Source organism: Fomitopsis serialis (assembly GCF_022376445.1).
Source record: "Fomitopsis serialis strain Sig1Antser10 chromosome Unknown B0H18scaffold_45, whole genome shotgun sequence".
In the NCBI taxonomy this organism is placed as follows: domain Eukaryota; kingdom Fungi; phylum Basidiomycota; class Agaricomycetes; order Polyporales; family Fomitopsidaceae; genus Fomitopsis; species Fomitopsis serialis.
This window is the reverse complement of record NW_025955005.1, coordinates 94,710-122,208: the sequence shown is the minus strand read 5'-3', so window position 1 is coordinate 122,208 and position 27,499 is coordinate 94,710. Positions and strand designations below refer to the sequence as shown.

Here is a 27,499-nt window from a genome sequence, read left to right as displayed (position 1 = left end):
ACGACCAGAAAAGGGATAGATCGCCGCCTGAACGCTCGTAAGTATGCAGCGACATTGACCCCCGCGGCCACTCCTTGTCCTCAAATCTCAGATTGCTGCTTGTAGCACTTGACTTTGGCCTCTCCTCGCTTCGTCATTCCAACACTCAAAGAACCCTGTCGTTTCGAACGCCCCCGACGACCTAGTATACTGTAGGCCACAACGGTTGGAATGGCTAGCATCGCACCGACGACACCACGAGACTCCAACGCGGACGAACACGCGTCGCAACCCCTGCATCCCTAATGGCTCTCCGAAGAAAGGCGGGCGCAGCCTCCGAAACGCGTCTTACCGTCGCGTTCGCGCAGAGGAGGGCCGGGCGTCGGGAGCTGCGAGACGGACGTCATGATACTAGACACTATGAGGCGAAGACGTGCGTCGTATCCATTCTCGTATATCGTTCCGAGCTCACTCGGCTCAGTCGAGAATGAACCCCTTATCCCCGCAACCACGCAATTCCTGCTCACGACAAACCCCTCTCTCGTCCCCTCCACCTCCGACGCGGCCTCGTTGAGATCGAGATCAACGCGTACGCGTATGGCCGCTATTTCGAGCAGCCAGAGGTGCAGAAGGCGTACCGAGAGCAGCAGCTCATCCAGACCCCCGAGTACACCAGCTGGACGAGGACGCCAGCGTCGGGGGCCGGTTCAGCCACGAGTGGCAGAAGACGTTCGTGTACATGTTCCTTCTACGGGTACCGTGTACTTACTCTCCCTATCCCAATGTATTGTACGTCTACCCTAACAGGAGCCCGCGGACACGTCCGACGCGGCGTATGAGAAGCGACACCGCAAGTACGAGACGTTCGAGAAGCGGCAGCGGCTGCGCGAGAAGGAGAAGCTGAAGCACGAGCAGTACAAGCTCAAGGAGCGCATCGAGCAGCTGCGCGGGATGGACACGCCCGCGTTCCTCGCCCTCCCCGCGTCCGACTTCCCTCCGCCGCCGACGGCTTCCCCGACGAGGCGGCAGAACAGACGGGGACGCGCCGGACGTCGGTGGCTTGTACTTGCACAGTAGTGGCGCGCAGATGGAGGGCGAGCGGCGGAGGAAGGAGATGCTGGCTATCGCCTCCAGTCTGGAGGGACGCTATCGTACGCTGCTCAACCCTGACAAGAAGCCCGTCGAGAAGAAGTACGGGCGACCAGAGAGCTCTATTACCTCTGCTGCCCCAGAGGCCGTCAATGGGTCTATCTCTGACGAGGAACCCGAAGAGGAGGCACAAGAGGATGAGGAGGAAGGCGAAGAAGAGGTGGCGCAAGGCGATGAGGAAGGAGAAGAGGTGGACCAGCTGGAGGAATCCGAAATCGATGTGGACACAGAGTCACCACAGCGACCATCATACCACGACGAGTCAGGAGAATCCGAGGTCGACTTCGAGGAGCGGGACCGGCAGCGCTCGAAGGGCTTAAAGCTCAAGATCAAGTTCACGCCTCGGACACCGTCGCAACTAAAGGGCACGCTGTCCAAGTCGACCACCAAGAAAAGGAAGCAGACGACGCTGTCTCCGTTCATGACCCAGAAAGCCCTTGCAGCGAGCCGGAAGGCAGACGAGCAGAGTCCTACCAGGATGCTTGCGACGACATCCATCCTCACCACCGCCTCCACACCATCGCGCGCTCGCGGACCCGGCGGCAAGTTCCTGCCAAAAGGCCAGGAGCTCGAGAGCGCCAGTGCTACGAAGGCACATCCTCGAAAACGTCCCCGCACAGACAGCCTGGGTTCCTTCACGCATCCAGCAAAAGCAACAACGACGCATGGAGAGTCAATCTCGTCGGGTGCGGTGCGTCCCATGCGTCTCGACTCGCCGGGCTCGAGGCACTACGCGACGTATGCGGGGGCCGCGGGGAAGCAGGAGCAGACGACGTGCATGCTTATGGTCGCCGCACTGCGCAACTCTGCCGCGCCGAACGCACGCAAGACGCAGCGCAATGTGCTGGCGTTCGGTGCGCGGGTGCCGCAGGAGATCGAAGTGCGGGACTTTGAAATTCCAGAGTGGGTGCTCAACCAAGACGCACAAGACGACCCACCCGCTGAAGAAGAACCGTCCGACTCGGAATACACAATCTTGCCTCGGAGCAGCAATCTCAAGCAGGAGTCGATTGCCTCGGAGCGCACTGGCCTATTGTCAAAGGAAAACGACGAGGACGTCGTGCAGATAGCGTACCTGACTTCGCCATAATTATTCGTAGTGTAGTCCCGTGTAGCGATGAGTTTGGTGGTCGGGAGCTGTCACATACCCGTATGTATTGACTAAACTTATGTATGATACCCCGTCTACGTTCAAGCACTCGGAGGCTGGTTCTCAACAACCCTGTTCACCACAAAGCTCTGCACAGTACCCAGCGCGTTCTCCCGCGTCTTCAGCCCCGCCCCCCTCCTGCGTCCAACGTGCAGTCTTGCGAGACCGAGCGCCCCGAGCTGCTCCGGGAACGACGTGCCCAGGTCCTGGGGCAGATACCGCGAGTAGTCGCCTCCCCGCCTCTCCAGGGTCTGCTGCACTCGGCGCGCAACACCGGCGTTCTGCAGATTCTGTGCGCCCGGCTTCACGGCGGCGATCGCAGTGGGGTCAAACGTGACGGTGTTCGCGAAGAGTCGTCTAGCTCTGACGGCGTGACCGCGATTCTCGCGGTCTCCTGTTGGATTTGAACGGGTGGGAGAGGTAGAGGACGACGAGGGGTCGGACGTCTTCGTCCCTCGTCTTGGAACGCCTATCTGAGGATCGGTTGGCCGAGTATTGTTTTTCGGGTCTCAATCGCTGGTTCTGAGAGTCGCCTCTCTGGGGTCGAGTCGTTCGGTCACCTCTCTCCTGAGGTCGCGCCGTTCGGTCACCTCTCTCCTGAGGTCGAGCTGCTCGGTCGCCTCTCTCCTGGGGTCGAGCTGCTCGGTCACCTCCTTGTGATCGTGTATTGTTGCCACGATTCGCGCCGCCCTGCCTCTTCTCTCCCCGCGCAGAAGACTGCCTGTCTCCGTTCGAGCGCTGTGTTCGTGCCGGAATGGAGAGCTCGGGGGCTTGTGGTGTGCCGTCGGCATTGAGAACCACTTCGAGGCCAGCGTCGTTGGAGGTGCTACCGCCAACGTTCTGCCTCTTGCGCCGTGCTAGTTTATCGGCCAGACCGCCGCCACCACCGGACCCGAGCCCTAGGTCTCCTACCCAGTTCGGTCCGACTTTACTTTGCGAGCATTCCCTGAGTCGGACTGAGCATGCGGTTTCTGCAAGACAATGAAGAACCTCACGGATTTTGATATCTCCGAACTCCTGGAGGATTGGGACGGTGCGCCTCGGGGCAGTCTTTTCGCCTGCGTCTGCGCTGGCGGCGGGAGCGACTGTAGAGTTGCAGCGAGCTGTAGCCCGCAAGCGGATCAACGCTCGTACTGGCCTAGCAAACATAGGTTTTCACGGGGCTCAGCACATATGAGGAGGTCTACCTGCGGGTAGCGTGATGGAGGAGGAGGAAGAGGAGGAAGGCGGCGGGAAGAGAGGTCACGACGGGCGCCTACGCGACCTCCTCCTACGCGACTGTGCCGTGCCACTGCCAGTACGCGTCCTTCATCCTCTTCTCCTTCCTCTGGCTCTGGGCGCAATTTTGTTCTTGGTCTGCTTGCATGGGTCGATTAACGGGTCGCTTGTTTGTTGGCTTCACCACTGCGCTCATCTGTTTCATCGCATATTCCTCGCAAATCTTCGTCATTTGGCCATGGTACGGTCGGGTACTCTCCGTTGAGCTGCTTACGCTCCTCGTGCCTTTCAAGTGAGTTGCATGAGGTCGAGTCATACAAAAGTCTCAAACGTATGCTTCCAGTGTCTTGGTGGGCATGCTCTTTTGGAACTACTACCTGTGCACCGTGACGGATCCAGGAAGAGTGCCACACGGATGGGTGCGTAGTTGCGCCCGTAATCTAGCTGTTAGGCTCTGAAGGTGCTTCTGCAGCAACCAGACGTCCAAGGTAACGATGGCTATGAAATCAAGAAGCTCACTCATGGCCCAAGATTTTGTCGAACGTGCGAGACGTATAAGCCGCCTCGCGCACATCATTGTAGGCAGTGCAAACGGTACGTTGCCGTTCGCTGAGGCTACTTAAAGTGCCTGACCCTCTTTTTGCGATAGCTGCGTGCTGCGCATGGGTAGGCACTACTGTATGTTGCCTTTATCCTTCTGTTCACGCTTGGGAATGCAGATCACCATTGTCCTTGGGTGAACAACTGTGTCGGGCATTTCAACTACGGACACTTCATCCGGTTCCTCTTCTACGTGGACTGCGCATGCACGTACCATCTAGCGATGATTTCTAGGCGCATATATCTTGCTACGCAAGTCTGGGTACGTCTGTATGCACGCTGTAGAGCATGGTCCACGCCTAACCAGTTCACAGGAGAACTTCGAGAGCGCAGAGCTCATATTCATCATCTTGAACATGGTTACCTGCATACCCGTCTGGCTCGCTGTCGGTGGCTTCACGTGAGATATATTTACAGGTCTCCACGGCATTGTGCTGACTGGCTGGGTAGTCTGTATCATTTCTGGATGTTATCGGGAAACAGCACTACGATTGAAGGCTGGGAAAAAGACAAGGTTGCGACCCTAGTACGACGTGGCAAGATTCATGAGGTATGCCTGGGTGCTGCCATCACGACGTAGAGCATGGCTAACCAGCTCACCAGATTAAATTTCCTTATGTACGCCGCCACCATCCGTTTTACGAGCACGCGCTCATGTGTTCCGACTCCTAGAATCTGGGTGTATGGCGCAACATCTGCTCTGTACTGGGCGACTCGCCACTGTGGTGGTGCTGGCCGACCGTCCCAGCAGGTACAGGCCTGAAGTACCAGCTCGCTGAAGGCGATGGTAAGTGGATCGAGCTCAACTCGCGTGCATACCCGAATGTCTACATGAATGGCGGAGAACGTTGCCCGAACCATGAATGCGCTGGTCGCATCTAGGTGTGCAATCCTCGGATACCCCTGCTATGTAAGCACTCATGCGCACCCCTCATCTCTGCTCTCCCCCTTTAGGTACCCGTAGACTTCAGCACACGCCTCTGTTTTCTGGTTACGCCATGATCAATTACAGTGCTGATTCACCTTATGCGTAGACGGTAATGCTGAAAACTGGCCTCCTGAGGATCCTTCTCGGATCTCCATGCCCGAAGCCGATCCCAACTACAAGTTCACCCTCCCACCAAGCCCATGGACATATGAGAACGGCTCAGTCAACCCCTACCTCCAGCCCTCCAACGCCAGACGCCGACAAACCGCCCGAAACGGTCCCTACGCCGCTTTACCACCCTACCACCCCGACTATCGTGAGCCCGAAGCTGTCGTCCCGTACGATCCTGCGTCTTCTAGCGAGGATGAATATGGCGGCAACCCTGCGAGGGGCGTCCGCGTGCGGCGGGGCTCAGAGGGTTATGAAGTCAAAACGATAGACAGGGAGGCGATGTTGCGTGGATCCATCGAGGGCCGGACGCATGAACCTGGGAGGTACAACTACTATAATCCCGAAGTCAGCAGCGAGAGTGAGGCAGAGGATGACCAGGATGACTCGACGCCTCTCGCTGCGAAGCTGGGAGGCCGATAGGTCAGCAGGGACGGCTGCCGCTAGTGACCTGCTCGTGAATCGATCTGGGTGTAATGCTGGGATTTGTACACGGACTAACATAATTGGGATGCTATCATTATTCGACTGGTACAACATCCACTATGGGACTCAGGGGGAATGATAAATAGAGAGCGGTATAGCAAGAAATTCGACAGCACGAGACAATGGGTACAAACAGGACACTAGTTGTCCGGGTATCAGACAGGCACTCTGTCGAGGTACACCCTCCACGGTGTTCCACCCTTCTCTCCAATCTCGACAACATTTGGTCCAATCGGGAGGTCAAGGTCCCACTCGCTCTGACCGTCATCGAGGGCATTGGCGACGACTCCATTGAGCTTCACTTGCGTTTCCCCGGGAGGTGGCCTCGCGCGTGCCTTGCCTTTCTTCTTCGCCGTCTCCTCCGCCTTCACCTCTTCGACGACCGGCTGCTTCTTCTTTTTCGGCCTGCCCCGTTTCCTCTTCTCCGGCTTCGTCTCCCCTTCTTTCTCTTTCCCCTTTTCCTTCTCTACCTCCTCATCCTCGTCCTCGAGCTTCTTCCCTTTCTCTTCATCGTCGCTACTCTCCTCATCCTCGGTGTCCATCTTCAGGAAACGCACCCCAGAGACGCGGACACTCGTCTCTCCGCACAAACGAACCGCCCATGTCCGTACGCCATCAGTATGATCGAGCAGGAGCAGTCGGCCCAGTGGTTTGGTCAGCAACGTGACTGTCTTCAGCGAGCGATGCTTCTGCGGATCCGAAGGTGACTGCGGCTCGGTCGTCGTGACCGCGACGGCTTGGACCGGTGATACGGACGGGGCTGGGACCGGTGTAGCAGGTGTAGCGGCAGACGTGGCGAGCTGCTGGTACGCTGGGTGCGTATACTGCGCATAAGGAGAGTATCCCGCCTGTGGATACGCATTGGGCAGCACGTTGCTCCCACTTGCGGACGCTTTCAATTGCGCAACGGCGGGAACGGGCGCCGGCACAATTGGGTGCGAGGACGTCTGCCCCGCCGGTGGCAACGGCGGCGACGCCGCAGCTGGAACGGGTTGCGCGGGTACCGCTGGAGACTTTGACGACTCGCCTGGAGGAGACCCCCGTGAGATGGCACCGTTCGCTGTCGAATAGTGCGCGCGGATCTTCAGCGTTCCGGGGGTAGGTGAGGGTTGTGCGGGTGTCGATGTGGCAGACGGATGGTGAGCGGCGGGTACCTTGAGCCTGATCCTGGGGTGCACCTCGTAGGCGGGTACTGAGTGTGGGGAGGTAGGTCAGACATGAGGTGCCGGAAGTGATCCTGCATATAGGTTAGGGTACAAACGCAGACGTCCACAGCACAGCGAAACGCACCCTGAGCACTATAGCATCTTCCCAGATCTCGGTGTGATCCTGATTGAACTCGAGCGCGTTTGAGAACACTAATTCCACGTCGTTTGCGAACTCCTGCGAAGTATGGTACTCCTTCCGTTTGAGACGTTTCTGTAGCACATAGGTGAGACGGGGCAAGTACTTCAAGACGTCTCAAGCACTTACAAAGATGATTTCAAGACATTGTGGACGCTTGATTGTCTTGTAGTAGATTGGCCACTGTTTTCGATTCGGCAGTTCCATGAACTCGGTCGAAAGTACGCGTCCGCTGTGAGTTAGCTTGTAAACATAGACGACCTTCACTAGACTGTCGGGACGTACGAGTCGTCCGTCTTCTCCACCAGCTTCTGCAGACGTGTTTTGAGCAAGCGATTCATGTTTGGCGGTTTCTTCTTCTTTCCCCCCTCCTCTTCGGAGCCACCTTCGTGTGCTACACCATCCCCTGCATGCTCGTCCCCCTCGTCCTCGGCAGCCTCTTCTGTTGTCCCCGTCATTTTGGCATACTCTTTCTTTACAAGTTTCTGGATTACGAATGTCAGCACAATGCCACTCTTAGAGAGTGAGATGAGAAGCTAGCTAGGTAGCTGCCCACTCACATGCAAGGTCTTCGCGTCCTGGAAGATCTGACTCTCCTTGATGTTGTACCTCTTCGCGTTCCGGAAGCAGGCTTCAAGGTCGTGTTTCACATCGGTAAATGAAGCATATGCGAGCGCATCTAGCTGAGCCTTGATATCATCGAGAGCTATTGGCCGCTTGATCTGGACATAGTAGTCGGGATACTGCCGTTTGGATGGCAGACGCATGAAGTCGACAGAGAGCGACCTCCCTCTGGATAATTGCCAGCGTTCGGAGTCGTAGACATGGTGAGTAGATGGTGGTGGGTGATAGGGAATAGGAATGAGTGAAAGTAAGTGGTAAACGCGTTCGGAGTCAGAATACAGTGAACGGTAGGCGAGCGAGCAGTCACGCACTCCTTGTCCACTGCATCCTTCGCCGTCGTCCACAGCTTCAAGCCCTTATCCTTGATCACCTCTGGACTGTCCCGCTTCGGCTCTCCTTCTTCGCCCTCCTTTTTGACTGCGTCCATGCTGCTTGTCCCGGCGACTGGTTTCGAGTCTGGAAGTGCCTCCTTGCGTCGTTTGGCGCGCGGTGCATCGACATCTACTCCAGCTGCCGCGGCGATTTGGGTGGCCTCTCTCTTCGACATCGTCTTCCCCCTCCCTTTATGCGGCTCTAGCGTCAACAATAAACAAGCTCAGTGATCAGGAAGACAGCAGCAGTCTCTGTTGGCTAAGGACCCATTCCCTATCGGCCGTGTCAGCGCGCGGGCCACTAACGACCCAAATCCAGTAAACGTGACCACGTGATTAATGCGACCTTAAGTTACACCGTACGGCGTCTGCCACGGCGCCGCATGCCAGTGCGCTCGCTGAGTGCTCGCTGCGAAGTTGGACGGCCTCATCGACAACATAGACGGTGACTATCGGCCGCAGGTGTCATCGGCCTTGTCATCCCACTGTGCTCATACGACGTATTGCCAAAGCAGCATGGTAGACAACGCGTAAGATGTCGATCGTTTGCATCTGAGTACAGGTGCTGATGTTTATCAACTTGTAGTGCCAGTGCACCGACTACCGTAATCCAGCAATCCAATTCTCAGCTCTCCACCAAGAGACATGAGTCATTTTACATCAGAGACGACTCTGTAATCATTCGTGTATGTCGTCAAGTCTCCTCTCAGAAGCACACCGCATCGATTCACCATGCTTTTGCTACTAGGTGGAGGATACCCTTTACAGATTTCATCGCCACTTTCTGAAACACCGATCAAAGGTGTTTGCGGACATGTTCGACGTCCCACCGGAAGTAGGCAAGCCTGTGGAAGGTCTGGACGACGACCATCCAATTGTCCTAGAGGGAGTCACCTGCGAGGATTTCGAGAGGTTGCTATGCCTCTTCTATCCAGAGTGAGTTATATGGCGGTCGCTGAAATTGGTAGGTACTCTCGTATCTGCCGTTCTATGGTAACGGCGAATACCTAGGGGACTCTTCAGGCCTGCGGTCCCGTCTCCTTCGGCGCAAAGACCACGCTTCTGTTCTGGTGGCCCTTGCGATGAATAGAGCGGGACCAACCTGTTCAGTGCCTCCTGTAGAACGACTGGTCCGAGGATACGGTCTTGGGTGGCGAAGCTCTCCCTACGCCCGCGTGACAGCACTTGATGATCAACTGGTGCTGTAGGAATGTCAATGACGGCGATCTGTCTACCACCGAGGAATGGACATCGGTCCTCGCGCTTGCCACGAAGTGGGAGTTCACGGACTATCGCTTGCTCGCTATCTCGCGGCTCGCTCAACTCGCCTCCCCGGTCGACCGCATTCTCCTCGGGCGCAGCTACGACATAGCGGAGTGGATCACTACGGCGTATCTGGAACTCTGTAAGCGTGATGATGCGCTCACGTACGAGGAAGGACAACGTCTGGGGATGCACGACGTTATCCTGCTGTCCGACATCAGGCAGGGCATCCGGGGAAACCGGGTGACAATGCCGGACAAGAATGTCTCCATCCTAATCGACAAGAGACTGGTGTAGGCTGGACCTGTGACTACAAGGGTGGGAGGCCACTCTTGATGCGCGACGTACGGTGGGACAATCGTCGTGTTACAATGACAAGTTTCTGTTCTCTGCTCTCTCTGCTATCCTTGTCTGGTGTCTGCTGTGATATCTGCTATCTACTGCTGTCGTGTGTACTACCATCTATCGTCTCCATATCTTGATTCTTCCGTGACATCTTGCATGCCGTCTACCAGCCTGGCTACCCTCAACTGCCTCATGCGCCTCCGCGCAGCCCGCGAATGGATGTTCATGCCGCCGTGGAACGCCCAGTCAGCTTGCTTCCAGACGTCCTGATGAGTCTCTTGCGATCGAACGGAGTACTTGCGAAGCAAAACAGCTCCTCCGGGCTAGAATACCGTCAGCGTCATCCAACCGGAGCCTCGAGCAAGCCGGCAATAGAGGATCAGCGACGTACGTGTTCGCCCAAGTAGCCTGTGACGTCCACCACGAACCCATCAAGTACGACAACGCAGCGGCCGCCGTCGACATGCCTGTTCACATCCGCCAAGGTCCATGTCTCCATATCAGAAGCGCGTGGAAGGTCAGTATCGTCCCCAGAAGAACTGTCAGTCGAGTCGTCACTTCCGCTGATTTCGCCGGCGTGCTTGTGAAGCATGTAGAAGCGCGCCTCGCTGACGTCTTCTGGACGCGCGCGTTTGAGGCTCCAGCAAGACCAAGCCGCTTCAACAGGAGAATCATCCACTTGGACGGGTCCCAGTCGTACGGTGCGGGACCAGAGCGGTAGTCATGAGGGAATGCGTGCTGTTCGACAGGTCAGAAGCTTGTTCGTTCAGCGACTTGACCGCTCACATGCTATGGGTTTTTATCAGTATGGTACCGCAACTGAATGGCATGTATACCCACAAAGTTATGGTTTCCTTCACCACAGGTAAGGAGGGCGAGAAACTAGCGATACGTGGAAAGTGAGTGGATCTGAACGTATGTCTCAATGGCGGAGGGGACGGACCAAGTTCGACTTGGACGTGTTCTCATCCGAGTACGGCTGCAGGCCGTCCCAATGAGCGAGGCTTGGACGCGACGTCAGAGATTATGGGCACACTGGGTAGATGGCTGACTCACGAATTCACGAAGAACGTGCAGTGCCAAACTAGATTGAGTTCAGAACCACGGTTCAATCGTAAGCGAGAGGCGATTTGAGAAGATACACACTGAGCAGTCTCGCCACAAGGGCGCTCCAGACGAACGCTTCTCCTGGCTCACCCCACAGTGCGCCTATGCACGGCGGCAGTACGAGCCCCAGGCTCACGGCCAATGGTACTGAGAATGCCAGTATGGCCTGTATCGGTAAGCGGTATTATTATATGGCACTCTAGGCTCACGATAATATTTATGCTGCAAACGCACGACTGATGCAAGGTTAACAACTTTAACATGTCTATGTTGGCGTGACATACCTGGATCGTTGACGAGGTCGGCTTGGTCGATTAACTCGAGGCGCTCATACCGGGGCTTGAAGAAGATCCAGCCCATGTGTGCCCACCAGAAGCCACGCGTAGCCGCGTACCTTGTCAGGAGGTTGGTGAGTACAAGCCGCAGTACCACAATGCCAGCGTCCTTACGGATCATGCACAGGATCGTCCGTGTAACGCTATGTCTAGGGATTCAGCGACTGCCATCCGTGAGAGTATCCTGGTCGGACTCACATGGTGCAGTCGATGCCTTAAGCACCTGTCGAATCGGCGAACGTGAGCTGTCGTATTGTCACCACCATTGTGCGCCTTACTTACCACCACTGAGTCGCGTCTATCAGCCGCTGTCGCTGTCATAGGAGGCGATACTCACCTTGATAGAGCCCTGCATCGCGCTGGCTCCAAGTAGCGCCACGACTATCCTCACAGGGAGGCTCGCGCGAAACGCCCTGTGTGAGTATAGACGATGGTAACCGACAGTAATGCTGACGTGGCTCATAGTAAGCATGGGTATCCCACCGCTCGATGCCAAAGTGCGACTCACGACAACTCTGCCATTTGGAAAAGCAGGAAAGATAGCAATAGTGTGTAGCGCGACACGGCATAGTAAGGGTATGAATAGCAGCCGAGTGCGGTTGCTAGGTGGATGGCAACGAAGACCGACCCGTTCGCCCACCATATCCTCGGCCGCTGGAGCTTCTGCTTAGGATGTGCGGCAAGCTGCTGTGCCATGTTGTGAGCGCGCAGGTCCTTAGCTGTAGCGAACATACTTATATACCCAGGTTCGGAGTCCACACATGCGTTCAGCATGGCGTCCAGGGCGAGACGCCTCTCCGATGGCCCCTGCCCGAGTGCGATCTTCACACCCAATCACTGTCCACTGACAGCTATCGGACGTACAGTCGGCGTGGCCATGGCAAGATATCATATTGGAAGCCGAGTAGTTCACCTGGCATCACCGTCGCTCGGATTCCTGCCCAATGTAGCAATACGAGGCGTCATTCACTGAAAAATTCGTGGCGGCACCCATTGTCCGTGACGGGTAGATGACGACAGAATCCTCTGCTAACCAATGGATGCGATCCGGGGTTGGCAGGAACAATAAATCTACGTCCCGTAGCGACTGGAAGAGGATCTTCGGCAGAACTTACCGGATCCATGCTCGCTGGCGCCCCGCGTATACACAACGTCATGTGATCGCGACACTGATGCAGTTTCTAACTCCGCAATTCAACCCCATACAGTGCTATGTAATGATCCGATCAGGGTTCTTACCGCCGTAAGTACCTCCGATAGCGATTGTACGTGGAGGCACGTAGCCACGACCAGGCCGCCTACGTAGGTACGTGAGTTCCAATGGTTTGCGGCCGTAGCGATGCTGATGTTCTACATTCTAGATTATTCTGTCGGGGTAGTGACTGAAATTCAGTACCAACAGGGGTCTTTACGGCCCGCAACGACTAGCAGTGTCCGCGTATACTGGCAGTCAATACTACATCATAGTGGTATGTGAATACTCAGGATCATGCCCCTCTATTGGACGGAAACTTAAACTCCGTCGATATGCAAACCACACACTGTGCTACCTCTGACAGCAAGGGAGCCTGCGTATGCGATACCCTGCCACTGGCACTGGCACTGGCGTACCTGCACTCCGAGATCATCTGGCAGCCCCTTGTCAAACGCCCACCTGCGGCGGTATTTGCCAGCTTCCGTCAGAGGTAACGTTGCTCATTGTATCCCACACTACGTCAAGAGTGAGCTCAGAATCAGTCACCTACTTTGTGGCGAATACATACTGGACCTCGTGGTACACTTCAGAGCTTCGAAGTCATGTCTAGTTCATTTGCACTCGCTCATCTGTGAGACGGCGCTGACTCATTGGCAGTCGCGGACTTTATCTTCGACCGCGTTGGCCCCCCCGAGCCGGCTGTCGTGTACATTCGGCTGTAGCAGGCTTCCAGGTTCTCCATGGTTCACACGTAGGACGCATTTCCATCAGTGGTTGAGACTGTCTGACGAGGCATTTTTCATCAGCAGTACTGATGTCAGGTTGCTGCTGGAGGTGTGCATAGATTCGGTGGATTCAGCCGTCGCGTTCGTCTTCTTTTACCTCTCGCTTTCTCAGACTCTGACCGCGTTCTGTCGTCTGTAGGGCCGTCGCAGGCGGCGCCGACCGCCTCGAGCTCTGCGGTACTCTCGCGGCAGGAGGGGGTGTCAGTCCCAGCTTGGGCCTATTCAGAGCGGTCAAAAAAGCCGTTCCTCAGATATCGATCATGGTCGGTCTCTATTCCCCTGTGATGTGGTTGTAATGGTCATTGATAACTAGAACGAAGGTGATGATCCGTCCACGGACGGGAGATTTTGTATACTCTTCAGATGAGCTAGAAGTCATGACGGAAGACATTCGTGTCTTCAAGGGGGCCGGTGCGGCCGGGGTCGTCTTTGGCATTCTAACCCGCGAGGGAGATATTGACGTTCGCCGCAGCACACTGTGAGTCATATTCTTTCTTCGCAGCCTGCACCGGTTGCGCTGATTCATGTATTTCTGCCTGTAGACTGGCAAACGAAGCCCAGCCATTGGAGAGTAAGCACTCGACATGTCATGCGCGAACCGGAGATTGATGCTTTCCGTACAGTATGTTTTCATAGGGCATTTGATATGACTAGAGACATTCAGAAAGGTAAGCCTTCAGTCTCAAGACCCGGCAAGGGTGCTTATTCTGACACCGCCTAGCATTCGAAGACGCGCGCAAGATCCCACACATCAGTCGTGTACTCACAAGGTCTGTCACTCGCCTTGCCCCGGATAGCTGGCGGGGATTATTGAATCACAATATCCAGCGGCCACGAACCGAAATGCACTTCGCCCGCAGCGCTTGCCAACCTTTCCTCCCTCTTCCGCGCCATGCACGAGGACGAGCCGCAGCATCAACCCCACACGCTGTACCGATTCAACATCCTTCCCGGGTCGGGCGTGTCGCCGCATACAGTTCGGAGCGTTCTTCTAGAATTGCTCCCTCTGGGGCTGAATCAAATACACATGAGCGGAGGCCGATGGGTACCGGGTGAGGCGCAGTATCGCAAAGATGGAATGGGGATGGGTGTCGGCGAAGGCGAGTGGGCGGTGTGGCGTACGAATGAGGAGTATGTGAGGGAGGTTGTGGAGATCATCTCGGCGACTTGTAGAGAATTCGTGCAGCAGCGGACACAAGGTTGAAGTATTGCTGTGACGGCCGCGGATCCAAAGCGTTGTCGAGACCGACTGTTTTCAACCAGAATTTGCGACATGTGCAGTATATCCTGAAGTCAGTCCGGGCTCTCAGTGTTCAAGTTCAGCAAGTTCTCTTCGATCTAACCGACGGGGACTTGAAATTTCACTCAACGGTATCGGAGTAGTATAGGGAAACCAGCCAACGGAGTGATATTAATCCGGCTACAGGCTAATACAAGTGTGTTATCGGTGCGGCGGCGGGGTGCGACCTTGCGCGAATGGGTACGAGACAAAATACCTTGAAGCCTGGGCCTGAGCGATTCAACGCAAGTTCAACTTGAGTTCAACGTTCCAATCCTTGATGACGTAAACATCCACTATTAGCGCCCGATGAACCGGAGCGAAATCCGAGTCGGACCTCCTCCTCGATCATCTCTTCTCTACTCCCTCAACTCTGCTTTCTTGCTCGAAACCTACTGACACTCTGGGCGCGCGACATGGGTTTTATTGAAGGCTGGCTGGCCCCTGCGATATGCGCCTTGCCTTGGGGCAGGTGTATGTCGGCTGATGCGATATTCAGCGCCCGCGCCGATGCATCTCTTTGTCTTTGTGCGTAATATAGACCTAGGGACATGTCTGCCAGCAAATGCAACCTACGCCTGCATATTTCTGACCATCGCGACGGTGAAACCCGCTGCCATGTCTCGGTCGAACCTCAACAGCGCTGGCCACGACACGAAGGGAGTCCCGCTTGTGGACATAGAGGGTGGACCGCCTCGCGGTCCCAGTCCGTACGCGTCCTTCCGTCGTTACAGAACGTGGATATCCGTTACGGACTTGGTGCAACCTACTTGGTGAGTCTATAGACCAATGTAATTCGAGATTCACAGGCTCATGGCAATGCGAGGTGCGAACTGCTCTATGACTACTCTCTGAGGTCCAAAGCCTATCTGCCGCCTAGCCAGAGGCCGCATGGCTTCAGGAGTGCGGATGACAAATGGATCAGGATAGACAAGACGAATGCGGAGCAGAGCTATCGTGTAACAATGCGTGGAAGGGTACGTGGTGAAGGTCTCCTCCATGTCGTGTTTTCTCATACCCGCGCCCACGCGTGTACAGTCTGAGCACAAGAAGTTGGAACGTCAGGCCAGTCTGCGAAAAGCGGACGTTCAAGCGCCGGAAGCGAAGGGCAAACTCGAGCAGTGGGCACTTCGGTACAGAGCCAGCTTTCTTATGCGCGAATTGACCTGGCCTGACTCGGAGTTACGGACAGCCTGGTACAAATGCTGGAGGCGTTGCATACGCTCAAAGAAAGCGGTCTATGCGTGTGTATCGTGGGTGTTGCGATGCGCGATTGGGAATTGACCGAAGCCTTTCATACTCAGCGCGAGATGCCAGTGTTCGGCATCATCCACGACAACCTCGTCTTTGGACAAATTGTATGTTATAATCGTGAACCGTGGGCTCATCGCTGACTTCCCGTCAGGATAATTTGGTCCTCAAACCTTCGCTGACCGTCACGGCTGCGGCCGAGGTTCCTATCCAAGTTCCTCCGGGTCCACCTAGCCAAAGAAAGCGCAAAGCAGCAGCAGCCATGCTGGCGGAGAAAGCCAAGAAAGCCCGGGTACCTTCTTCCGAAGCAGACTACTCGGCCCCGTCAGTGCCTGCCGGAGTCGATGCCATAGCAGAAACGGCGGCACCAGTACCCACAGACGCGCAAGGACGTCCAACGTCGATGCGATACACAATACATCTGTCGGACACGAAGACGCGGACCACTCCTGACCTTCCTCCCGACGAGGACAGTCGAGCTCACCACCTCCAAGTGATGCTCTATCACCGCTTGTTGAGCGGCGCTCTTGCAAAACACTCGAACAGCACTGCGGGAGAACCAGCAACCTCTACGGCGCAGCCTCTGGATTTCGATGCGGTGTGGCGCAAGTTATCTCTCAATCCTCAGCAGCCCTTCTCTGACGCGTTCATTCGTGATGCGAGGCGTCTTCTTGATCGTGGGACTCGTTCACCTACCAAAGGGGCCCCCGCGCATGGAGCCGTCCCTGCTGACAACAGCAGCCCGGGGCGAAGCCGCATCGCGTTCGAGTGTTTGAATGACCTCGTCGCATTGTGGCGACATGCCGTTGAAGACTTCAACGTGGATGGTGTAGACAAGACACTGACGTTGGAGTACAGGCTGCAGCCGTCTGAGCAGACTGACGCAGGCGTCTCCTGCGGTTCGCACTCCCAGGATACACCGCCTTCTACCCAGGGAGAGACAGTAGAAGGTGGTTCTCAGGTATCCGAAGATACACTGGTTGGAACATCACAAGATACCGAAGCCACTGTGGCTACGGACGAGGGGCAGTCCACCCAGGTACTGTCCTCGTCGAACACCGTCAATGACGTGCGATCAGGCACTGGTCTTCTAGGCGTGAAACAGTTCACGATGGATGATCAGCTGCTGGGCGACCATCTGCGGAGTATCTTACGATGGTGGCATGGACAGCGTCGAGCCAAGGGCGTACCACCGGAGTTGACCCGTCGGTGCGAGTGAGTGGCGTCTTATCAGTCTGTCGGGTGGACTGATCGGCCTTCTATGTACTACAGGCATTGTGACTACCATGAAGATTGCGAATGGAGGGCAAGGGATAAGTTGTAGGAGAAGGTATTCAGTGAGAGTGGCTCCGCCGTACTCGTCGGAACAGAGGCTTCGAGATGAACTTCACGGCATGTATCATAATGTGATTCATGCGCATTGCTAGGGTCTTCGATGTAAGGAGGCAATGCTGTGATGTGACTATCTCGTAGGTTGACTGATGTACAACAACGCAAGGATACGGTCCAACGCATAGGCGTGAAGTCACTCTTTCGAAGTTGGCAATTACGAATATCAGGGTGCTGTGCGGATGAAGAACCTAGGCACTGGTTCGGATGGTAAGTGACGTGATGTAACTATCGAATCTGGATCTGACGAGCTGTGATAGGGAGAGTACCGGTTCATCGGCGTCAGGCGTGGTAACTCCAGGACCCGTATGTATACAAGACAACGTCGTGCGACTGAATAACACGACCTTCAATTGCACTGCCCCTCTTCTATTCCTATCTCTACGCTGAATTGCACTGGTTTACGACCACCCAACCAGCCTAGTATAATCAGATCTTGATAGAGCCGAGGTAATACCCTCACTGTGACTCATCTTGACAGTTGCGTGCGATTGTATCAGACCCTCTGTTTTAAGCCCTGAACTCCTGTGAGCTAATTTGATTTCTATCTACTCATATATATTGACGTCCGACGTCTGTCCGTCCATCTTGTTCCCCCACAGAGTCACACCCAGCCCTCACGCCTACCTCGAGCATTTCAAGATTCATTGAAGGCGAGTTCTGTATGCCTTGATTCAACGTGTCAGAGACTGACACAGCTCTTGTTTTCAGTCGCACAACATTGTACTCTTTGACCAATCGCATAATCCGTGAGCGGCGACTGTCCAATGCTCTATTCAAGTGTATTGAGCCTTACTAGTCTACAGCACTGCATCACTATTCCCGAGATGTCTGCGGAGGCAAATCACGTAGACAACGGTGGACTGTACCCCTTCTTTTCTCGCTATGGCCGAATTAGGTTGCCTCAGGACGAAAAGGATCCCCAAGATGGCCATCATGACCTTCCTGGATTTCAGACGAGAACGGCGAGCAGGGGTCGAGGACGCTTGCAACGTGCTGGCGCGCTTCTCATTTATGTTGCGCTTTGCTTGTCACCGTTCTTCGTGATCAGCTACTACAAGGCAACGCACCGCAATGCCAGAGGACGCGTTGCCGGCACCGCTCACGGCGTCTTTAAACACGATGATAACCACATATACGGCGAGCCCCTCATGTTCTTTGGTGGCAGCCAGGAACACTGTTCCTCCCCGGACCAATGGCTGTTCTCTGACGCTGACGCTGGCCTCTCCTTTGATCGCGGCCAGCAACGTTTCTCGCACAGTGCTAGCAAGAAGTTCACTTTTCCTATCGATGACGCCTCCCTTCGATTATCTTGCAGTGGCAATGCCCGTATACCAGGAATTGCACGCTTGGTCCTTGCTAACACCAGTGATCTCAGTGACACGCCCTCAGATAGCGCCAGAGCGCGACAGGTGCAAGTCGGGCTCACCGCATACATGCATGACCCGGAAACATTCAACAAAGTTACGAAGGTCTGCAGAAAGACAGACCCCCTGATGTGCGCGGGCGGAGAGCAATTGGAATTCTTTGTTGTATGCACCTGTAATGCTGCCTTCACTGATTACCCATTGCTTACGGATCGTGGTATGCCTTGTTGGTCAGAACTTTCCACGTTGGACTGTCAAGGAGCGCTCCCATGCGATGTTCATGGAGATGACAATCCGATTCCCTACTGGTACCGCAACATCTCCTGTGCAGATGAAGAAGCTCCTAACGTTCCTGGCCAACTTCGAATATGTCGTGGACGACCTCAGCGACGGTCTCACTTTCGAGTCTGTTTCTCTGATGTCTCAAAACGCAGAGATGCGCATCGGTGTAAGCAGTACTTACTGTGATCCGAATAGCAACTCGCTCACGATGACACCGTTTTGACCTGATTGTAGTCTTTAACTGCGCGAGAGATCATGGTTCATACTACGCTCGCGCCAATCCACGGCTCATTCACATCTCTTTCCGACATGGTCATATCGACCACTGACGCCCCCATCAACATCAATGTTAGGCTCGTCGCATCTCCTTTACGCCCAGATCCAGTGTCGGCTTTCCCGTGGCATTCAATTCGTCAGGACAAGGAAGCGACGAACTCGCTGTCAATCAGCACCACCAATGGGTGAGCAATGCTAGCATGATCCACTTAGGGCGTCTCGTACTGACTCGGACGGCTGTGGTATGCTCACATAGCTCGATCAATGCTCAAGTGGCTCTGTCTGCCGCTCAACACAAGACGAACTCGTCTCACCTGGAGGGACACTACAGCACGAGCTTCCAGACGACCTATGCCCCTGTCTCCGTCGCCTTCTCTTCTGCCCCCGAGGAGAGCCAATTGAAGGCGGCCGTCATCACGCAATTCTCCGATGCGACATTAAAGCTGCCTCAGACATTCATCGGCCCTGTATGCGTGCGAGGTGGCCCAGCTTCTTGGTGGGAGCCGACTATCCATGGTACCAATGGGACCCGTCTGGGTGCGAAGAGAGGTGTGCAAGTCATCACGGAGCGCGAAGATCAGGACATCCAGTCCAAATGCAACGATCTAGAACAGGTACCAAGCCATGCAAGAGTGATTGCCCTGCATGGCGGCGTAGATATTTATCTCTAGGTAGGTCAGGACAGCCGCTTGACGTTACACACAGTTCGTTAACATGATGTTTTCCGCCAGTAAGTGGTGTAGAATGTGTTTTATAGCCGTGTACCGTGCTGCATGTGCTATGAGGGAAAATAAGGTACAATCGGCTTGCTCACGGTCAGAGAAGATGAGATGGACACCATATATAACATGGCGTGGTCTTTCTTCGTGGTTGCTATTGTCCCGGTGAACAAGCAGGACGGCATAGCCAGTCGCGGAGGCATCCTCGTCGCAGACGATCATGTTCACGCCCCGAGCGTCATCATGGACAAGCCCTGCCTGTCCTGTATCGTCGGAGTCAAACGATGCTCGTCGGCAGAGTTCTAGCAGCACACTGAGTTGATGTCTGCTCATATGCGTCAATGGGACTCGTCGTTTTGTCACTGATCCATAGAGACGAGCTTGTACTAGTAAATGTACGTTGGCGGATCAGACCAGTGCCACCTCCGCCTTGATCGGCTCGATATCCAGCAAACCAAGCTCTAACGTCTACGGTCACCCGCTCAATCCTCCCGTTTCACCTAGCTCCTCATCCTCGGAATTGAACGGTATGTGTCCTACTCAGAAGACGAAGCACTGATCGCTCACACCGCTCAAGTGCTCGCGCGCGACATGCACAACGCGCTTGGATTACGCATTCTCTGGTTCAGCAATTTCTGGAGTCCGGGCTTTGTAACTCGCTACATTGTACATGGCACAGACGGACGAACAACGTAACACAGAACAAATTCGAGGCAGAGCTCACTCCGTTCCATCTCCCGACAATTTCGAGACTGCATGCTCACGCAGGATGAAGCTGGCCACCTTGTCGCCCTTCGTGTACCGCTTCAAATGAACGACGCAGTCCTCGTACAATCCAGCCTCCAGTCCAAACTGTGGGTCGTCTTCTTTGTCAACGAGCCTCTCGCGGCGGCGAACAGTTGCAGGACATGCGGGGCAGACGTCGGAGCTGAGCCCGGACGCGCAGTCCTCGCAGACGACGTGGCGGCAAGGATGAAGTAGGAGGGCAGCCTCGCCATAGACGCAGAAGACGCATTCGAGCTGCGGTTTGGCTTCTCCCCGTGCATCACGTTCGGCATCCAATGTCGCGACAGACTTGATTTTGGATAGTGGATTTGTCTGGAAATTTGCCTTCGCAGCAGGAATCCGTTCGTCATAGAGAGTGAACCATGGCAGCTTGTTTTGGATGTATGTAGCTGTGCTGACAGGTGAAGGCGGAGCAGGAAGGCCGGTCATTGCTGGGAAGTATGCTGCATTGATAACAGTGATATGCAGTCTTGTTGGCATGGTGTCAACATATGCCAAGGCTGGCAATATGTCACGGTTGATCTTCTGGGAGATCCGGCCTCCTGCAGAGAAGCCAGCCATAGCATATGGTGTCCAACCACCCCTCAACCTGAGAACCAAGTGAAGGGTGGAATCTGTTTGTATACCATAATCTATATCCCATGATTCACATTTTGGAGATGTTCAGAATAAGAGAAAACCCACCAGAGAGTGTCAAGAAATCCTCAAGTTGATCCCCAGCAAATACTAATCTCTGCTGATCTGGGGGTATTCCTTCACGATCTTGTATCATAGCCTTGAGATTTGCAATCAAGAGATCTCCATAGGTTGGAATTGAGATGATTTTGCCAGTCAGAGTCTTGACCAAAACTGCCAATGACATCAGATGTTCAGTCCTCAAAATCAATATGAGGATATCACCTCCATTCACAGAGAGCTTGAGCTTTGCTCCTAGAAACCAGCTAGCAATTCATGATAGGTCAAGCAATATGTTCAAGAGAACCTACCTAGTGGCTTAGTACTGCTCTCAGCCCTTAGTATATGGACATTGATAGTCTGGCATGAAGTGAAAGCTGTTGACTGTATGATATCCCCTGCCCTGAGTATTTGTGCATGTCTAACAAAGCATAACAAGTATGAGATAATCTCAATCATGTATTCACCATGTCTAGTTACTCACACATCAGAGTCTAGCATGCTAATGAATGCATTCTTCTTGAGACCCTGTTGACTTGCTGACCTGTAGAGGTTCATCTCCTTTCCTTTGTGGCTGAACACTACTGTGGCTGGGTATGGCTGAAAGACATCAATTTGCATCCCACCAATATCCTGGAAATTGTTTCAAATGTGACTTTGGGCACAATGAATGATCAAAATCACACCTCTTTACCAGTTATCTGACCTTCAACAGTATACCCATGCCCTAGTGGGGTTGCAACAAACTCTGCAATGAGAGATCAGAATCCATTTCTTAATCTCAACAAGGATTATGCAGCTCACGTTGAACAATGCCTGGAGCAGTGCATATCCCATCCTATATGCAGAATGATGCTTTATAGATCAGATGTCACAAGACACAGAATCCTCACCAGCCAGCTAATAGGAGTGTTAGAAAGTAGTCTTCTGACTACATCAATGTTTAACATACAGTTGGCCACTGGTGCTATTGATAGGGAGATAGTCTTGGGTATCTGCTGCAGCCTTGGCATTCTGTGGATTCCCTGTGAGTGCATTTATACCACCAACAGACACCTTGAGTGCATTGATCCCATTTGGAGTACAAGGTGAAAAAGAAATCCACATTGCTTCACGCTGATACATGGCCTACAGATTGTTGATGTCATCAGACTTTTGACTTTGAGAGTAAGTTTCACATACAATGAACATTCCTCCTTTGCTGACCACAGATTTTGGAAGCCTGTTGGCAAAGTCTGCAACATTACTGCAAATCCGGAGTGTTCAGCTAGTATGTGCATACAGGAGCCTGCAAAAGACTGACTAGATTTGGAATGTTCCCAGATTAGGTGGAAGAGGTTGTGTCTTGTCATTATCTACAAACTGTCAGATACAATGATGTCCAGTAAGTATCTTCTCACCTGGAACCCGGATTGTCCTGCAGTCACAATGTGAGTACGAAGTAGTTGACGAGTACATCATTTCCTACCTATGAAATTGCATAGCCACACCCCCAGCCTCAATTGCTGTCTGGTTCCGTGTGACACAAGCTTCACTGATGTGGGAGGGGAGCTGTTCGTTTGGCTGTGGTTTGTTACCATCCTGGATGGCACGAAGGTACACCATATTGTAGTAGTGTACTAGGGGCTGATCACTGAGGATAATTGCGTCAGAAGCAGAAAGAAGTGCCATCACCAATGAATCACCGACATGTTGAGCTTGCCTCCCTTTCTCGGGGTGAACACAGATGGACCATCCGTAATTTGAAGTGTATACTCCCCAGGGGTGCACTTCATGACCGTGGGCGCGGGGCATCCTGCCAACGCAGACGAGACGTGAGAGGTAGGATAGGAGGACATGCGATCGATCATACCTCGCTCAATCACACGGCGTGATATGTGTTCAAAGCTTACTGGTAACTCGAGACCATCGAGACGGAACTGGCTATCTCCACTGGAAACCCCTCGAGTCGCAGTCGCTGTCTTCATGACTACGTTGGCACTGATTGTCTCTTGGGGAGGACCTCGACGGCGATTGCGCGCGTTGGCCGCCAAGGCTTTCGGGAAAGGCGGGGTGGGTGGGACTTGCATCGATATGATCTGGGCTGTACAGGGTCAGACGCGAGCGGACGGTCGTGGGGCAGCTGTACTTAAGAGCGCGAGGACCAGGGCGTCCGGCAGTTCCCCTGCGAGTCCGCGAAGAAGATCAGATTGGCCAGCACTGATATGTGCATTAAGGTTCATAGATCCTTGGGATCCACAGCAGGCGGGTCTCATGGCCATCTGCTGCGGCATCTGGCGCTCTGAGCCGTCGGCCCACCGATAAGTATGCTGTCGCGCCGTGCTGCATTTCCGCGACGGAACATAAAAGGACTCACCGTGGCAGGACTGATAATACGCGGCGAGACAGTCCTGGGCATAGAAATGCGCGCTGCCTACAACGCTAGACAGTCCGCTGTCCACTCAAGTGGTGACCGGTCTGGATTCTTGTCAGCATCAACGTTGAACCGATGCCGGTACATCGTGGCAAGATGAACGGGACGGTAGCGCTTCCACCGATGTAAGTTCGGGCAATCCTAACCACATAATCTTGAATGGGCATGCCCAGAATGGCGGCTAGTGCCTAAGGCCTGTAAGAAACGAGGGAACATGAGAGAATGTGAACGTGGCCGTCTGCAGCGCCCAGCGTGAGGGAGTGGAGGGAGTCCGGATGAGCGCTGTGTCTGTGTTGGTCGTGCGCGCGGGATGCGTGACCGCGAGAGGGCGCGAGAGGCGGAGATGGACGACGGGCGGGCAGGTGGCTGAGCGCCCTGTGTCTGTCCGTCTTGAATACACCTGGGGCCATCCAACCCGGACAAATACATCGCTCGCCATTCATCTCCTCAGTCTCTTCTCTTGCTGTCTCCCCACCGCCGCGTCTAACGCTCACATCGCCCGCAATTTTGCCATTCCACACCGCCCGCCACGGCAAACCAGCCCAGGCGGGTGCCACCCCGCCTGCCTCCGCTGCAAAGAACGACATGCGAAGCACGCGAAGATCCAAAAGACCAGGTACCGCGAGACCCCCGACATCGTGGTGCGCGTACACTGCAAGCACCGCGCAGAGCTCTACTTCAACATCTCGCGCAAGACGAAGCTCTCCCGGCTCTTTAACGCGTGGACGCAGCGCATGGAGTCCGGCATCGTGAAGGGCAGCAAGACCGTCTCCGGCACGCAACCCCAGCCACCAAATGGCACGACAAGCTCCATGAGCTCCATGCTCGCCTGATACTCGGATGCCGTATGCGACGACTGCGTAGGGAGACTCTGTAGGACGCGGCACATGGTCGCATTCCCTCATGCATTTCAAGGAGAGGCAGACCAGCGGCGTACTTGACGTACCCCTTCTACGAGCCACCGCCCATCCGTCCGAGTCCTGCATCCGCCGTCCGTCGCCGCCTTGCAGTTCCTCACGTCCGCTGTGACTCTCGCGGCGCTCGTCGCGCACGCGTCCGCCGTGACCTCGCACTACCTCGACTTCACGACGTCCACGGGGTCGTACATCATCTCGTTCAGCGGCACGATCGTCACGCCGGGCCTGCCGCAGGCGGGGACGTACTACCTCTGGCCGGGCCTGCAGCCGAGCGACAGCGCGGGCGTGCTCCAGCAGGTGCTCGACGGGCGCAGCGGCGAGTGGTGGATCGGCTCCGGGTGGTGCTGCTCCGGCCCTGCCTTGGGGGGAGCGGGTTCAACGGGGAGTGCGCCCTTGTCCCGCTTCGAGGTACTTGGATGGGTATGTTGTGAGTTGGGTTTGGCAGTGGCGAACGGCGTGGCGGTCTAGTTCTCGAATACGGTGGATAGCATCGCGACCGGGACGTGGAGGGCGTCGCTCGCGTCTGGGAGCCACTCGGCGACGGGCTCCTTCGCGCTCCCGACAAATCCCATGAATCAGGCGATCATCGCCATCGAGCTGCGTGGGATGTTGGGAGGCATACGTTCGAAAACGTCAGGGTCGTGCGTGTCTAACTGTATCTGAGGATGCACAACGGTCAGCTAATGTGTCACATGCAAAAGCTGCTAACACTACCTCGACGTCTTGATGCACAGGCGGCCTGGCTCCGCAACTACATGCTCCATCGCGAGCATCGTGTTTGAGTCTCCAGCCTGAGGCCTGAGGCCTGAATGACGATCTTGCAATGCGGAGCGAGCCTTGTCAGCTATAGTGTTGATAAGTACAGCCTTTAGTACTACTAGTCTTAACGTCAGTCACAATTGTTGGACTCACTACTTGATCACAATAACTTAACATGTCCGCGAAGTGCAACGTTGGTGTACGCCAGGACCCATTCGCACCCATTCGCAGAAACAGACTCCGAAAGCGTTCGAAGCGAGTGCAGTCGTATGGGCGTCTATCATCTCAGCACCGCGTCCTTTCCAGGGCGCCAATTTACCGTATTTTGGCCAGTCATCTTCATTGCTTTGTTCTCTCATTGTCTCAACGCGAAAGCTCGCCGTATCACAGAGCCCTCGAAGCCGCGTCTTTACATCTATATAGTCAAGGGGTGGACGTGACGATGAGCAGCTTTTCCCGCAAACTCGGTGCCGTCGTCTTACCAGCACATCACTCGCAGGTCGGCTTGGCTGTCAGCTGCTAGTGCCGTTTCGTTCTGCTCGGTATGTGTTGCTTCCTCCGATGTGAGATGGGATGGGTCACAACATGGTCCCTCCAAGCATCAGACAACGCACATGTGATGAACGCACCCCATGTGGTTGAGATTCCTGAGTCTCCCTCTGCGATGTTTTGTTGCCCGTTTTTCCGCCCGGCCCGTCATGCATATGGATGAAGATCTGTTCATGTCGTCACGCCTATATATCCTTGATACTCGCTACAGCTGGCGGCGCGCGACGGTGCTATACACGCAGCTGATGCTCAACATGTTCTGGCCGACGCTTCTTGGGCTCTCATGTCTACCACTTGCCATGGGCACGACGTACTCAACTTGGGCTGCTGACTCTACTATTGCCCGTGGACAAGGAAACGGTCTCAACGCTAGCGGTGATCCTGTTGTGACATACGAGCATGGCGAGTTGCAATGGGCTCTTAGGCTCTTGTACGACAAGACGGGCAACAAGAGCTACTACGATTATATTGTCGAAGGTATCGACAACATTTTGTATGAAAACGGATCTGTCATCCCGGCTTACATGTAAGGCCCATTCTGAGTGCGTATGCGGTAGATCGTGCTGAAAGTCTTCGGTTAGCGCCAGCGAGTATTCACTCGACTACATACCCCCTGGGCGCTCGTTTTTGTACCTGTACGTCTCGGTGCTCTCCTGCAAGCTTCCCATCACTGAGCTCCGCAACAGGTACAACCAAATAGGCGACGAGCGGTACAAAGTAGGGGCTGATGATTTCCGTGCTCAACTTGAGACCCAACCTCGCACGCCAGAGGGACAATTCTGGCACAAAGGAGCGTACCCAGAACAAGGTCAGATCATTGACTAAAGATCCTGGCGGCCATTCATTATCTGTGATAGGGTGGCTTGACGGGATCTACATGGGCGACGTTTTCTATGCAACCTACACTGCCGCATTTCAACCCACAAACCGGTCGGCTTGGGGTCAGTACCTGCACTCCCTATCCATCTCAGTACCCTCAGCTGACACTCCTATGGGACGCCAGACGATATTGCCAATCAGTTCATCGAACAATACAGTCACTGCATCCAATTGCGTCAAGCACCAACGTCACGAACGACGAAACCTACCTTGGGCTGCTCTACCACGGTTACGACGACTCGCGCGCAGAGGATGGGCACCCCTAACCGCGGGCACTCCCCCGAGGTGTGGGACCGCGCGGTCGGGTGGTACGTCATGGGATCGTGGACATCCTCGAGCTCGCCCCGCAGACGGATGAGACATTCTTCCTGCGCACGACGATCCAGTCCCAGCTGCAGATCCTCGCGCGCCACCTCGTAACGGCGGCGGATAGCGAGAGTGGCGTGTGGTGCTCGTGTTGACCCAGCCCGGCCGTGCAGGGAACTACTTCGAGAGCTCCGGTGCGAGTATGTACATATACGCGCTCCTGAAGGGCGTGCGCTTGAGCTACCTCGACGATGCGGATGGCTTGCTTGTTGCCGCCGCGACGAAGGCGTACGAGTATGCGACGGCCAACTGGGTGATACCACAGCCAGACGGGACGATGGACTGGAACAATACGGTGGTTGTCGGCAGTCTTGAACCAGGGAACGACTACGAGGTGCGTTCAGACATGCTATTCGCGGAGTTATGCTAAGTCGTGATTCTCATTTGCGGTGCAGTATTACATTAGCGAGCCCATCGACACGAACGATCTGAAAGGGCTTGCAGCGTTTATTCTCGCTAGCTTGGAGTACGAGACGCTGGCTTAGCCCCGGAAAGGTACTTGTTCAGCTGTTGCCTAAGGGTTGTCTTGTCGTGTGTCATCCATC

At 54.8% G+C, this 27,499-nt stretch overlaps 14 protein-coding genes across 14 annotated transcripts; 10 read left to right on the top strand and 4 right to left on the bottom strand.

The window, feature by feature from the left end:
* Positions 1-658: 658 nt before the first annotated feature.
* B0H18DRAFT_457675 (uncharacterized protein) lies at positions 659-2,427 on the top strand. The gene is made up of 2 exons (XM_048038174.1): positions 659-708; positions 787-2,427. Exon 2 carries the CDS (start codon positions 1,067-1,069, stop codon positions 2,216-2,218), a length of 1,152 nt encoding a protein of 383 aa, XP_047892078.1. The 5' UTR covers positions 659-708; positions 787-1,066; the 3' UTR covers positions 2,219-2,427.
* Positions 2,428-3,526, bottom strand: B0H18DRAFT_457676 (uncharacterized protein). The gene has a single exon (XM_048038175.1). The coding sequence runs from the start codon at positions 3,425-3,427 to the stop codon at positions 2,636-2,638; it is 792 nt and encodes a 263-aa protein (XP_047892077.1). The 5' UTR covers positions 3,428-3,526; the 3' UTR covers positions 2,428-2,635.
* Positions 3,527-3,542: 16 nt separating this feature from the next.
* B0H18DRAFT_1105255 (zf-DHHC-domain-containing protein) lies at positions 3,543-5,710 on the top strand. Its single transcript, XM_048032645.1, has 10 exons — positions 3,543-3,788; positions 3,840-3,915; positions 3,969-4,090; positions 4,146-4,162; positions 4,216-4,358; positions 4,411-4,496; positions 4,547-4,646; positions 4,700-4,714; positions 4,769-4,883; positions 5,131-5,710. The coding sequence occupies exons 1-10, from the start codon at positions 3,643-3,645 to the stop codon at positions 5,613-5,615; spliced, it is 1,305 nt and encodes a 434-aa protein (XP_047892076.1). The 5' UTR covers positions 3,543-3,642; the 3' UTR covers positions 5,616-5,710.
* Positions 5,711-5,833: 123 nt separating this feature from the next.
* Positions 5,834-8,193, bottom strand: B0H18DRAFT_1120284 (Bromodomain-containing protein; the record flags this gene model as incomplete). The annotated part of the gene is made up of 7 exons (XM_048034086.1): positions 5,834-6,845; positions 6,896-6,915; positions 6,969-7,097; positions 7,152-7,254; positions 7,308-7,507; positions 7,583-7,814; positions 7,958-8,193. 7 exons carry the CDS (start codon positions 8,191-8,193, stop codon positions 5,834-5,836), a joined length of 1,932 nt encoding a protein of 643 aa, XP_047892075.1.
* A 196-nt stretch (positions 8,194-8,389) lies between these two features.
* On the top strand, positions 8,390-9,081 carry B0H18DRAFT_457773 (uncharacterized protein). The gene is made up of 3 exons (XM_048038176.1): positions 8,390-8,547; positions 8,604-8,703; positions 8,766-9,081. Exons 1-3 carry the CDS (start codon positions 8,534-8,536, stop codon positions 8,955-8,957), a joined length of 306 nt encoding a protein of 101 aa, XP_047892074.1. The 5' UTR covers positions 8,390-8,533; the 3' UTR covers positions 8,958-9,081.
* Positions 9,082-9,158: 77 nt separating this feature from the next.
* Positions 9,159-9,789, top strand: B0H18DRAFT_1014371 (uncharacterized protein). Its single transcript, XM_048029146.1, has one exon. The coding sequence runs from the start codon at positions 9,206-9,208 to the stop codon at positions 9,575-9,577; it is 372 nt and encodes a 123-aa protein (XP_047892073.1). The 5' UTR covers positions 9,159-9,205; the 3' UTR covers positions 9,578-9,789.
* B0H18DRAFT_1085644 (uncharacterized protein) lies at positions 9,736-11,946 on the bottom strand (the record flags this gene model as incomplete). The annotated part of the gene is made up of 11 exons (XM_048031941.1): positions 9,736-9,948; positions 10,017-10,243; positions 10,276-10,363; positions 10,466-10,507; positions 10,569-10,629; positions 10,682-10,709; positions 10,772-10,898; positions 10,994-11,176; positions 11,405-11,516; positions 11,576-11,721; positions 11,932-11,946. 11 exons carry the CDS (start codon positions 11,944-11,946, stop codon positions 9,736-9,738), a joined length of 1,242 nt encoding a protein of 413 aa, XP_047892072.1.
* A 1,120-nt stretch (positions 11,947-13,066) lies between these two features.
* On the top strand, positions 13,067-14,251 carry B0H18DRAFT_878519 (copper homeostasis CutC domain-containing protein; the record flags this gene model as incomplete). Its single annotated transcript, XM_048040632.1, has 7 exons — positions 13,067-13,128; positions 13,187-13,310; positions 13,368-13,525; positions 13,590-13,618; positions 13,671-13,715; positions 13,769-13,817; positions 13,876-14,251. Coding segments are annotated over 7 exons (843 nt in total), but the record flags the coding sequence as incomplete, so codon positions are not given.
* A 436-nt stretch (positions 14,252-14,687) lies between these two features.
* Positions 14,688-17,326, top strand: B0H18DRAFT_1014361 (exonuclease V). Its single transcript, XM_048029145.1, has 8 exons — positions 14,688-15,099; positions 15,153-15,303; positions 15,365-15,459; positions 15,519-15,570; positions 15,631-15,684; positions 15,732-16,792; positions 16,850-17,176; positions 17,227-17,326. Exons 1-7 carry the CDS (start codon positions 14,813-14,815, stop codon positions 16,899-16,901), a joined length of 1,752 nt encoding a protein of 583 aa, XP_047892070.1. The 5' UTR covers positions 14,688-14,812; the 3' UTR covers positions 16,902-17,176; positions 17,227-17,326.
* Positions 17,327-17,793: 467 nt separating this feature from the next.
* Positions 17,794-19,562, top strand: B0H18DRAFT_1120280 (uncharacterized protein; the record flags this gene model as incomplete). Its single annotated transcript, XM_048034085.1, has 4 exons — positions 17,794-18,498; positions 18,569-18,781; positions 18,850-19,076; positions 19,148-19,562. The coding sequence occupies 4 exons, from the start codon at positions 17,794-17,796 to the stop codon at positions 19,560-19,562; spliced, it is 1,560 nt and encodes a 519-aa protein (XP_047892069.1).
* A 768-nt stretch (positions 19,563-20,330) lies between these two features.
* On the bottom strand, positions 20,331-23,154 carry B0H18DRAFT_1212143 (uncharacterized protein; the record flags this gene model as incomplete). The annotated part of the gene is made up of 14 exons (XM_048036456.1): positions 22,924-23,154; positions 22,761-22,866; positions 22,540-22,704; positions 22,472-22,488; positions 22,375-22,426; positions 22,254-22,317; positions 22,024-22,199; positions 21,965-21,971; positions 21,876-21,909; positions 21,758-21,819; positions 21,556-21,704; positions 21,383-21,492; positions 21,081-21,326; positions 20,331-21,028 (listed from the first exon to the last, which is right to left on the bottom strand). The coding sequence occupies exons 1-14, from the start codon at positions 23,138-23,140 to the stop codon at positions 20,331-20,333; spliced, it is 2,103 nt and encodes a 700-aa protein (XP_047892068.1). The 5' UTR covers positions 23,141-23,154.
* A 605-nt stretch (positions 23,155-23,759) lies between these two features.
* On the top strand, positions 23,760-24,317 carry B0H18DRAFT_1120278 (uncharacterized protein; the record flags this gene model as incomplete). The annotated part of the gene is made up of 1 exon (XM_048034084.1): positions 23,760-24,317. One exon carries the CDS (start codon positions 23,760-23,762, stop codon positions 24,315-24,317), a length of 558 nt encoding a protein of 185 aa, XP_047892067.1.
* Positions 24,318-24,509: 192 nt separating this feature from the next.
* On the top strand, positions 24,510-25,064 carry B0H18DRAFT_878513 (uncharacterized protein; the record flags this gene model as incomplete). Its single annotated transcript, XM_048040631.1, has 2 exons — positions 24,510-24,809; positions 24,870-25,064. Coding segments are annotated over 2 exons (495 nt in total), but the record flags the coding sequence as incomplete, so codon positions are not given.
* Positions 25,065-26,008: 944 nt separating this feature from the next.
* Positions 26,009-27,439, top strand: B0H18DRAFT_1085642 (glycoside hydrolase family 105 protein; the record flags this gene model as incomplete). Its single annotated transcript, XM_048031940.1, has 9 exons — positions 26,009-26,218; positions 26,280-26,344; positions 26,396-26,517; positions 26,567-26,650; positions 26,730-26,776; positions 26,838-26,900; positions 26,927-27,031; positions 27,055-27,288; positions 27,350-27,439. The coding sequence occupies 9 exons, from the start codon at positions 26,009-26,011 to the stop codon at positions 27,437-27,439; spliced, it is 1,020 nt and encodes a 339-aa protein (XP_047892065.1).
* Positions 27,440-27,499: the final 60 nt, after the last annotated feature.